Here is a 12,496-nt window from a genome sequence, read left to right on the forward strand (position 1 = left end):
CACAGGCCAAAAAGCTCTTTGGTACACGCCTATTAAGAACTTAACATTTTAGTGACTGTACAAGGGGCAAAAGAATACCTTTCATTATCTTAACTGTCACTGCATGAGGAGGATGCCACCCCATAACTCTCTACTATTGTGCTACAGCAATAACATCCTGCCACAGGCACGGGACTTTATGTCAAACCAACCTCACTTAACCAGTGGGAGGCAAAAGACAGGAGAACTTACAGAACACATGAAAACTTAAACTTAGAGAAAAAAGAAGAACTCAGACTGCAAGTGATTGGCAGATTTGAGTTAAGCAATTTTAACAGCTTTGCTTGTTAAAGAAATAATGAGGAAAAAAGATCCGTTTCAGTTCAAGCAGCTCCTAAGAAAAACATTGTTAAATGCCAGTTTCTGTAACACAAACACCCTCAGCCCTGTCACTGGTACTCTCTTTTACAGCTGTTTGATGTGACGTGGCTTTGAGCACAAATCTGTAACTTACATGTTCTCATTTCTAGCAAGATTCTTTACTGATCTGCCACCCAGTCCTACAGATATTTTAAAAATAGCTATACAAAACATTCCTATTAAAAAAATCCAGCTCCTTAAAGATCAAATGTTTGAAAACATAGTGTTTTATTTGAAGTAAAATACAAGATACATATGAACAGGGACAGATGAACAAGTAGAATGCACTATTAGGCAACTGATAAACAAATGCAAGGCAGAGAATTACAAGTCGAAGACTCAAGAGAAATAAGCTGTTTTCTGGTGAGGTTACATTAAGAAAGGAGATGAAAACATCTAAAATAACTTTGTCCCAAAAATGTTGCTCCACTAACTTTCCTATGCATATTTAGATTATCATCTCACAATTTAGAATACTGGCAAAATGAAAATCTGTCTTCTGATGCTCAAATTTGCTTTAAATCAATTACAGTGAAAAAGCACAACTCTATTTGAAAGAGTCCAGCACTCTGGCTATAAAGCATATTTATCTCATTATCTAATGAACACCCTCTAGAAAAATGCTACTGACCACACTTTGCTGAGCTATGACATGTCCAGTGTGAAGTAGCATTACAGAATCAGTGTTTCTTTTTTGATCCTCCTACTCTTTCACTGATGGAATTTTTACATATAATGCTACTTCATAACTACATTAACTACACAAAAGTAACAACTGGAGTTTCCACCTTGAAGACATCAAAAACTCTAATGCATATATTTTTGGTCTTTTTCCCCCCTTTTTTAACAAAAATAAACTCCTTTTTTTTTGTAGGGAATATTCTCAGTTCTTCAACAAGGTCCTGTGTGCTATTTCTCAAGGAATGGCAATGGTTAACTATTAAAACATGACTGCAGAAACTAATACCCATAAATTGTAGGTTTAAAAGGAAGTAAGGTAAGAGTTTCAGTGTGAAATTAATATTAATAAAGAGTTACTTTAAACACTAGAAGCAAAGAATACACCATTCAAAAAAACCAAAAATCATTGAAAAATAATACCAGCCTACATTTTCTTTCCATGACAACTTCTGATAGATCAGATGCTTTTTGGTGTTTCAGTCCTCTGACTCATATCTGAGGATTAAAAAAGAATAAATAGAAAAATAATTAAAACAGACTAGAAAATACTCCAAAGACATTTTGTCTCTAAACAAATCAAAGCAATAAATTACACCCAAGAGTGACACATTTCTGTCAAGGTTTATTGTATGACTGAAGCCACAGACAAACGCATTTACTTTTTAGACTGTTTTCTCCTTTTAAAACTGGCCAGTTTACCAAATAGTAGAATGAAGGAATAACCTATCCATAAACCCAAACAATTGCCAAAGCAGCTGGAACATCTCCCATCTGTATCTCTGTGTGTAGCACCTGTAGGACTTATCTACTACAGCCATGAATACCCTGTATGCTCTCCACACTAAATTCTCTCATTACTTGCTACATGGCAGCTGCTGTTGCATACACCAGTCCTAACCACACCAAACATCCATTCAAAGGACCGGTTCGTCAAAAATCAGAGCATAGCCTATTAGAAGTTCTTTTTAAGGGAAAATGTATAGACTGTTTTAGAGACAAAATGGGAGCAGAACATGGATCCAGAACAAGGATCTTGTTGAGACAGACAGGGCAGCACCACTTACTTGGAAAGCCTTCTACGCAGATCCTTTATCTGCTCATTCTTCTTGGTGAGAATCTCTTTCATGTTGCGATAGGCAGCTGTTTGCTGAAATTTCTTCTCCAGCTCCTACATAATAACATCAACATATTATTTACATATTATGAAGACTAGAGAAAAAAATATTTTTTATAAAACACAACTTGCTTTTCCTCCTCAAGTTTGACAATACTAGTTTTCTGTAACTTACTCAAATTTAGATAAAGTCATCTGGTAGATTCAAATGATGTTACTGGGGCAGCTATAGATAGCCCAACTTCATTTTCTAACAAAAACAAGCTAAAAGTCTTCAGAAGACTGGGAATATGCTTTTCATTTAAAAATTTCTATTGAGATAAATAGTAAATTTTAAAATATTCCTCTATTATAACAATGCAGTTAGTTGTGGGTTTGCTATTTTACGTTTCATGTGCTTTGCCACTGAAATAACAAAAATACAAGGGCAAAAGTGTAGCCTGGTAAACTCTGCATCCTGTAGCTTATGCTCATTAAATCACTAATCAGTTAAAATGTGAGTAAGGAATGCATCTTCACATTGCAATAAAATGCTAACCTTTTCAGCTGTGGATAGCTGATCCTGAACCTTCAGTAAGTCATGTTTTGTTGTCACTAAGTCTTCTTCCAAGAATTTTTGGTTTGCAGTAGTGTCATTCAAAGTCTTCTCAAACTGGGATTTCAAAGCTGCCACTTTGTTCTCCAGTTCAGTGATATCCTGGTTTGCATTATTCTTCAACAGAAGAAATATTTAAAATATGTCAAACTCAAGAGAAGAAATAATTAAAATTTTAAGTGCAAAATTCCACATAAAGTACGTACATCTTCACTTTTAATAGTGATGTACAAGTTACTCCGGCAAATCCTAAATGAGAAGTGCTTCAACTAAAAAAGGAGCTAGAGCAGGCACTGATTTATAACTTAAAAACTTGTTAATAAATGCTTTTTAAAGATGGCTGGAATGTCTTCTCAGCCAAGATGAGATTTTAAGTTCCTGTACTTTGCCTCTTTAGGAATTAATTAGAGCCAGAGGATGAATCATACTACAAGAAGCTGTTTACCATACAGAAACAGTAAATTACCGTTTAAGATCTGAATGGCTACACTACAATGTGTTTTTGAAACATTTCCAAAGCTGTTAGTGTGGGACAGGTAGGAAAGGCTGAAAGTGTAAAGGCTCACACTCTCAGCCAGGTACCAACACTGCGCTGTTCTCAGGTGTCTTACACAAAGAGGCTCCAAGTTGCAAAGCAACTTTCTTGTTTCCTTATGAGAAGAATCAACTGAAACTTTTCTGAACATCAGTTCTGAATCATGAAACATAATAATTGTGTAAGTGTTCTATGAATTTTCATTTAAAGAAAAGCAAAAAACCAAACACAAAACATTCTCAGGTTTTAAAGCTCAATTTCAAACTCAAAAGTGTCATGACCCAGGATGAGGTTGAACTAGAAGCACCTTAAAACAACAAAATCTAAAACCTAAGAAAGCCTTGTTCCTTTTTCTATCTGGAACATAAGATTTGAGAACAGGATAGTAGTACCTATACAGATGAAAAGCTTATTTTGAATTCTGAGACAGAGTCCAAGGCTGCAGTGTTGAGAAGCACTACATCCATTTTGTACATTTTAATTGTTATTTACTAACCATTACATAAGTCAATTATGCAAAATTCTAAATCTTCAAATTAAACTGAACTAACAAAGCAGTTACTCCCAGTTACTGCTGGGAGTTACTCCCAGTTACTGTAACTCACACTTTCTAAATGAAGCTGTCTATTAACTATTAATTTAAAAAAACCCCAATCTGATGAGTGATCCCTAAGAACCAGCTGTGGTTTGGCAGTCATTTATTTGTTCAAAGAGTTTGAAATCTACTGCTTTATGAACAACTGAGAGAAAGTGACAGATTACAGAGGGCAAATTAGGACATGAAAGCTGAAGATACTCAGCAGCCCTGACACTGAGGCCAATTCATATTTAACCAGAAAAGCAGGATGAGATTTGGTTCCAATCTTTTAACACTACAAACAGTATTACCCAGGACTTAATACACCCCTTTATATTTTAAACCTTTAATAATTTAAAGTTTAACAAAACAGAGAAAGGAAATATTTGCCATGACTGATTAATCAAGTTCCCTATTAAAAATATTATTGAATATAATTTTGAAAGCTACTAAGTAAACTTTTAACATATTAAGAAAACCAAGTACATACCATAAACCAGGTAGAAAGCAAAATAAAAAGAAATCAGGATTAAAATATGAAAATTGAAATAGAAATGTTTTATTATCTTGAACCTCACTTTCTAATCTGTAAATATTGCAGGAATTTTAAAGTCAATTACTCAAAATAATGGGATTAAAGTCTTCTAATTTTGTTGAAAGCCTGAACTGAAATTTTTAAATTTAAGGCACAATTACACATGAACAAACTTTGGAGAATTCTAATTATTGACAAATAAATGTAGAAACTTAGAAGAATACTCAGGTGACCTGAAGAAAGTTATTTGTGTCAACATGACTTGAGGCTTCTTACATTTTTTGCCAGCAGCAACTCACCATGCTGAAGTCCTCATTTACAAAACAGATTAGGAACCCCAAGTAATAAAAATAAAAAATGAAACATTTTTAACAGTATGCTGATATAGGGAGAACTACAAAAAAATCAAACAAGCAGCAAGTCTGGCTTGCTCCTGTCAACATCAAGTGACAAATGTGAGAAAGAATTAGTGTTTTATTGTTGCTCTAAAAACCAGGTTAGGTATCTGGGGAAGGGGTTAACAGCGGGCTTGTTAGCTAAAGGAGAGAGAAGCTGAGAAGCAAGAAGAAGCTGATAATGAGTTTTTCAAGGCTGTAACTAAGGAGACTAAGAGAAGTGAGGAATTGAAAAAAGATAAGAAGAGAACTTTGTAGCTGGACGAAGTATTTTGAGAAAGTTAGCTGAAGTCACTGTAACTTTTTACTAGTAGTGTTATGTTGATTTATTGTAGGTGATAGGATAGAAGAAGTATGAACAATTAGAAAGTATATAAAAGGTCAGTCATGTTCAATAATAAAGAGTTGCCCTCTGAGAATGCTTGTGGTCTCTGCTTTGTGTTGTGACCATCTTGACAACGACAGGTATCACTCTTAAACATGAAGAAACAGACAGACATAGATTTATGTCTGTTAATACAAATATCAGCCCTGGGAATATGAGTTCTGGATTACTACTTCCTGATAGTTCCTGAATACATGTCATAACATCAACTAATGTTATGGGTTACCTGCTGACTGACAGACCAGCAGGAACAGACAATGTCAGCAGGAACAACACTAACTCAAACTCTTGCATTTGCCAGAACAGGAACACACCATACAGACCAACATTTTGGATGTGCTGGCAACAGTTGTGTTAAATGGGAGCAGAGGGATATAATTATACTTACCTTCTGATCTCCTTGGATCATCTGTAAATCCCTCAGTGACTTCTCCAGCTTGGACTTCTCGTCTAGGGCAGCAGTAGCCTGCAATACATTGAAAATTTAAAACCTCAGAAAATGTATTTTAACTGAAAACATAAGAATAATAACCATGGGATTCTTATTCAGGTATTTTAAAATATGTAACCAACATTAAGCATCCAAGATTACAGGGAATTTACCTGTGTTTCTATGGTCCTGAGTCTGGTCTTCAATTTTTCATTTTCTTCTTGGAGATGAGCAACTGTCTTTGGGTTAAAGAACAAGAAAATGTTTATGAACACCCTGGCACCATTTTGGATTTTGCAAATATTTCAGGGAAGAAAATACACTTCATAACTTAGGAAAGCAAAAGAGACCCTAAATGCTTATAAAAATGGCCTTCATAAGAAATCAATAGTTCATTAATTTATTGTGGTTTTTTGCCTCAGTGAGAAAGCAATTTAAGTCTCCAATTCTACTGTAATATATACGGCTGTTCACTTAAACACATGCTTTACTGCATTTACTGCAAAAAAGATCAGAGCAAGATTCATGATTAAAAGTTGCATGTTCAGGGATGCAAATCTCATTGTTGCTTATAATTCATATTTTCAATCAACAGACAAGGAAGAATTTACCTGCAATTCCTTTTCAAAAGAGACAAATACCAGATTACTGCATCTCCTGTTCTGTCACAGGAAATATACATGTTTTATCAGTCAGAGAAAATTCACCACATGAACTTTGAATGATTAGGGGGGAAAAAAGACAACAGATGCACATATTCAAGAAAAACTGTTATGATTTTGAAATTATTTTTGAAAGAAAACTACATTAACCTATAAGCAAAACACAAGTCTGAATTCTTTGAACACTTTATTTATTGTAGAGAATAACAACAATTTGAGACAGACATTGTACTCAACACATCATTTTGGGAATGCAGGACAGAAGACAGAAAATAAAACTCCTTGCTAATTATCTTGATTATCAAAAACTTTAAAGGTTACTGTAAGAAGTGTGACATTTTAGAAGTGCAGGTGAATGAAATGAGTACAACACCCAATAAAAATTATTGATAGTATTAAGTACTAGAAAGTGTTTTGTAATTCTGAAAATGTTTAGCAAGTGAGAAATCAAATGTTTTAAAAACCAGTAAATTCCAAATTCCTTAAGTGCCTGTTTCTTCAGGAGGAATTTAACCAACTTACAAAACAAAAAAGAATGGATGTAATGAGATTGACTTGAGGCGATACAGAAAATGTTCAATAACCTGGTAATTTCAGCCAGCTGCATATTTTAATTTACTTCTTTGTTGAAGCACCAGCTAGCTGTATGGAACTAATTTACTATTTTACTCCATGAAATGGAAAAATAAATTACTACAAAGACCAAAATCTTTTTGCAAAAGAAAGGCTGATACTGCGATACATGTTAGAGATCGCACAATAAATTTCTGATGCTTACAATGTTTATTAATTTACTAGTATTTTGTTTTACATTTTGGGATATATTACTGTGATGTCTATATAGTGACAGACACATTATACAAACATTACTGTACAGTTATTCAGTTCATTTGCATAAGCAGAATGGTCATTGACCACAACTGCCTGAACAGTCAAGTTCTTACCTTGTTTAGCAGCTCTGATCCACCTTCATTTAATGGAGCAAGTTTTGGTTTAATGGGATCTGCCGTGGACTAAAGAAATAATAAAGTTGAAAAAATTAAATTATACATATTTCAAGGGGGTAGAAAAGCCCCTAGCCTGTAAAATAACTACTGATAGTCAATCCAGCTTTCTTTTAAAAAGGAAATTAACAACCTTTTATTTAAAGTTAATTTTTTTACTGCTTCCTTGGCTCCTAAGTTATGGACTTCACTTTGAGCTTAAGTTAAACAAAGACACTGCACAGAGACATAAAGGTATTGCAAACGTGATTCTACAGAAGACTGACAATCCTGCAGCAACCAAAATAAAAAAGGAGTAAGGAGAACATAATATTTGAGTGATTGTAAGAGTTAAAAGTATCTACAAAGCTCCAAATAATTTTCTCATTTAAGGTATTAAAAATAACATGTATTTTATATATATAAATACAATATAACATACATAAATACACCTTTAATAACGTTTGCAGCCATATTGATGCAAGACAAGCTACAGTGACATCTGTACTGTGCAATCTTCTCAGCTCTTGGGTCCATTTTGGCACAAGTGAATGTCCCAGTCTCAGCCCAGGTGCCAAGGGAAGGGAACCCAGGAGCAGACACTGCCACATATCCCTGGTCTGTCTGACCTTGGGATGAGGTGTGTGAGGCACACCCCAGAAGGGCAGAACAGGCACTCTGGAAACAGCCAAAGCACTTCAGAGGGAGCCCTGGTGCCAAAATGCAAAATGTGAATTTTTGGAGAGTTTCAAAGACTGTTTTGAAAAAAAATGGTGGGGTTTTGGTTCTGGTCTTCTCCTAGGCACAGAGAGTCAATACTAGGCATTTTAAACATCTGCCATGACTCCACATGACATTTGATTATGATTTGATTAAAATAAAATTTTACCTTTTTGTTTGAAGAGGTATATTCTGACTTTTCAAACTCAGCAACCTGGTCCAATAATTCTCTTGGAAAAAAAAATGAAGAGGCATTTATTTACCAAAGAAAAAATATAAGCACGCATTTCTTTAGTAAGAGCTATGCTATGAAACACATTTTACCAGGCTGATGCTATGCTTTTTCTTGCATGCAAAATTCTTGTTAGAAGTACAGAATGAAGTCCTACACAAATACCATAAACGCAACAGATCATGTTATGCAATGGCGTGATACATGCATTACAATAGATTGGCATCCTTAATTACAATATAATGTAACTGGACAACAAAAGTTTTTAATTGAGTCCAGTCACCTGCTCTTAAATTATTAATTCAAGTAAGAATAATAATAATAAAACATCTTGCTCACAATTTTGAAATTATTTTGTATCTTGCTATTTTATAGGTGGAAACATTGAAGCTAACCTATCACTGATACAATGGTAAAAGAATTGGTTTCTATGGTTAGGAAAAGAATGCAAATAGTCAACACTTTGAAGTTTTCTTATTGTTGCAAGTACAGTCCAACAGCTGTTACCGATTCTCCAAGTCAGAGACGTCTGTCTGTAACTTCAGGTACCATTTCTCAGCCTGTGAGAAGAGCTGCCTCAGAAGTAAAACATTGGTGTAAGTTGTGTTTATGAGCTCTGACTCCACTTCGCTGTGTACAACACTCTGCAGTCCATCCAGCATGTCTATCACCTCGTCAACTGTGAAGGTCTCTTCAACGAGTCTAAACAGAGAGGTCAAGATGAGTCAGGTGTGATAAAGGTAACAATTCTGCTTTGTTATGAAATCTCACTACACTGGTACCACTCATATAATGCAATGTTTCCTAAAAACATCCACTGTCAGTCATTATTAGATGACCACAGCATTACTAATCGGTTATTTTATTTGAATTTTCTCTTTAAATCAGTAAAATTACAAATATTAATTCAGCTACAGCCTTGCACTGAATTTACATATCAGAAGCAAGATATGAAGCAATGTCACGATCTCAATATCTCTGCTAATTCCTAAGAATTTGACAAGCTTGGGTTTAAAAGCATTTGACTTCTGGAAAATACAAGAACATAAAAACCTAAATGGAGAAAACTTGCCCCATGAAGTATTCAAACCTGCCACTGCTGCTAGGATATTTTACTTTATTCTTGCTCAGCACCACCCCACACAGCACCTGCTGTCCTTGAGGTCCTGGAAACAAGAATCCACTGTTTTGAGACACATGCCACGCTTGAAACGAGCGAAGCGCATGTAGCTGACCACTTCGTTCTGGTGGTGCTCATTAACACCCAGCTCTGCCTGTGGAGGAGGATACAAGCACAAACATAAGGAAAAATGAGCATAACCATTGTGAACATTTGCCTTCTGACTAGCTCCTGTGACTGCTTTTACAGGGTTAGCTTGCTAACTAGCATGGTGAAAAACAACCACATTTTAGTATATTGAGTCCCTATGCACCTCTCATAAGTGGGTGAGAAAGCTCCAGTACTCGGAAGGAAGGGCTCAAGTAACCTCCAAAAAGTCATACAAAATCAGAGAGACAGAGCCAATCAGACAATCAGAACCAGAAGGATTGTACAGGAGATGAAGGTCTTGGATAAATATATCTTGGTATTACATTACACATGCATAATGTAGCTGAATGACGTATCTTTCATAGATGTACTAACAAAAGCCCAGAGGAAAGTATGTTATATTTGTTACTTTTTATGTAAACTCTTGAGACTTCTCACAGAATCAGAGAATGCTTGTGTTGGAAGGGACCTTAAAGACTATCTAGTTCCAACTCCCTGCCACAGGCAGGGATACCTCCCACTAGACCAGGTTACTCAGAGCTCCATCCAGCCTGGCTTTGAACACTGCCATGGATGGGGCACCCATAACTTCTCTGGGCAACCTGTTTCAGTGCCTCACCACCCTCACAGTAAAGATTTTTTTTTGTATATCTAATATAAACCTACTCTCTTTCAATTAGTGCCCATTACTCCCTGTCCTATCACTGCAGTTCCTGATGAAGAGTCTCTCTCTGGCTTCCCTGTGGCCCCCCTTCAGTTACTGGAAGGTTGCTATGAGGTCTCTCCACAACCTTCTCTTCACCAGGCTAAACACCCCCAACTTGTCTATTTTCATAGGGAAAGTGCTCCAGTGCTCTTGTCAGCTTCATGTTCTTCCTCTGGACTTGCTCCAACACCTCCATGTCCTTCCCAAGCTGGAAACACCAGAACTGTATGCAGCACTCCACATGGGGTCTCATGAGAGCAGAGGGGGGAACACTTCCCTCGACCTGCTGCCTATGCTGGTTTTGATGAAGAAGGAGATCTTAAGTGATAATCTGAATTTGTTTTTCAACAGCCCTAAACCAGGACACCCAGAAACAAACATTGCCAGGGCAAATTAAGAAGGAAGTAATTTTAGAGCTGGCTAAGTAGCCCTTTTATGCATGCCTCTATTTCAAAGGATTATTGGCATGGGCAATCACATCAGAACTACACAGTTCATGCAGGTAGCATGAGTGACAAGGAGGCACAACAGGGCACGACTGGGAGTTTGTCACCACAGTCCCTGGAGAGCTGATGCAAAGGCAGGTCCATTTCATTTACTCCAATGTACTTCGTTAGCTTGGCTGATGCTGGGGAGAGACAGCAATGTAGTAACTCAGACAAAACAGTTCATCTGATCACCTTGTCCTTAGGGAAGCTCCAGTGACAATGCTATCCTGGGATACCTGGATGATCAATCAATACTTGTTAGGGTCTCTAGCTGGTCAGAGTGACCTTGAGAGAAGTTAGAAAGCCTCTTTTCCCAGCCTGGCGCTTGAAGAAGGAGTCAGAGCTCTTCAGTTCTCGGTCTCAAGGTTGTTTATTGTTCCTTATCTATAAAATTCCTTCTCCTGTCCTGCCGAGGTCCGCTCAGCAAGACAGTTCAGGCACTCTGCCCACCCCAGGGGTGGTGTTACGTCTTTATACTAAAAACTACGTGTACAATGTTTACAATTACTTCCCAATACCTATCACTTATGTTAGACAGTGAGCTTCTACTCCAAACCAATCTAAAAGTGCCAACATCACAGCAGAAGATGGAGGCCAAGAAGAAGAAGGAGAAAGGCTGCACACGCCTAGATCTCTCCATCTTGCCCCTCCATTCTAAAAACCTCAAAATCTACTTTTTCACCCCGCAATAAATTCACTGTCATTCTATTTGATTTGTCATGGCTTGCAGATCTTCATCTAAGGTTGGTAACTTACTCCACAGGTCATAATCAAAACCACAGGCATTTTTGGGCTCTGTGCCAGGGTCTCTGAGCCCCCTGGCAGGGGTCTTGGCTGCTCAGGACAGCCAGAGGGATGTCCTGGGTCCTGACAAATACTCTGGAAACTCAATGCAGCCGAGGAAGCAGCACCAGCACTAAATAAAACCAGCTTTTACAGTGTGGCTGCAAGACCGATGTTGCCCACCAAGTCCCACATATAGCAGATGAGGGATCATACGGAAAACTAAATTAATGACGTCTTTGCTGTTGCTGGAGGGTTTTTTTAGTTGAAAGCTTCTATTCATTACAGACAGAAACGAAATTATACTAGTAAATAAACACATAAGCACAGGCCACTCGTGATCAGCCACTCTGATACGCAGATAAGCCACCTGGCCATCGGATCCCGCAAAAACCCCAAGCCCTGGGAGACTCCGCATGGATGGCAGGGATGCCCGGGAGGGCAGGTGGCGGCCGCAGCTGCCCCGAGAGGCTCCCGCATGACGACAGGCCGCACCCCTGCCCCTGCTGCGGGCCAGCCGCCCGGGGCGGAGCGCCTCGGTGCCGGGATACCGGGACGAAGCGGGAATGCCGTGCGGGCCCCCTCCCGCTACTCACCATGGCGGCCGCTCCGCCGGCGCTCGGACGGCTGCGGGCCCAGCGTTGCCATGGAGACCGAAGCCTCGCGAGCGCCCGCGGCGCGCTCCGATTGGCGGCGGCGCGCCCACGTGACCCGCGCGCCGCCGAGCCAGCTAAAGTAGATGTTTTATTTTATTTTAGTTTTTAACTTTACCTTTGTGTTTCCTACGCCCTCAGGTGCAGTTTGGAAAACTGTGCTGTGTAGCATTGAGCTGCTGAAGTGGTAGGGGCACCTAGGCGCGATGGGAAATATCCCACGTTTATTTACAACACCTAAGAATTTTTTTCCCAAAGCCTTTTTCACTATACATGGATTTTTGCAAAGCATTAGCATGTCAGCAGGACAGCTCAAAACCATAGAATGGTTTGGGTTGACAGGGACTTTAAAG

At 38.1% G+C, this 12,496-nt stretch overlaps 1 protein-coding gene across 1 annotated transcript; it reads right to left on the minus strand.

The window, feature by feature from the left end:
* Positions 1-616: 616 nt before the first annotated feature.
* On the minus strand, positions 617-12,173 carry LZTFL1 (leucine zipper transcription factor like 1). Its single transcript, XM_030971462.1, has 10 exons — positions 12,087-12,173; positions 9,393-9,517; positions 8,751-8,945; positions 8,181-8,241; positions 7,253-7,321; positions 5,820-5,885; positions 5,605-5,682; positions 2,733-2,906; positions 2,145-2,248; positions 617-1,575 (listed from the first exon to the last, which is right to left on the minus strand). The coding sequence occupies exons 1-10, from the start codon at positions 12,087-12,089 to the stop codon at positions 1,557-1,559; spliced, it is 894 nt and encodes a 297-aa protein (XP_030827322.1). The 5' UTR covers positions 12,090-12,173; the 3' UTR covers positions 617-1,556.
* Positions 12,174-12,496: the final 323 nt, after the last annotated feature.

This window comes from Camarhynchus parvulus, chromosome 2 (genome assembly GCF_901933205.1).
Source record: "Camarhynchus parvulus chromosome 2, STF_HiC, whole genome shotgun sequence".
In the NCBI taxonomy this organism is placed as follows: Eukaryota; Metazoa; Chordata; class Aves; order Passeriformes; family Thraupidae; genus Camarhynchus; species Camarhynchus parvulus.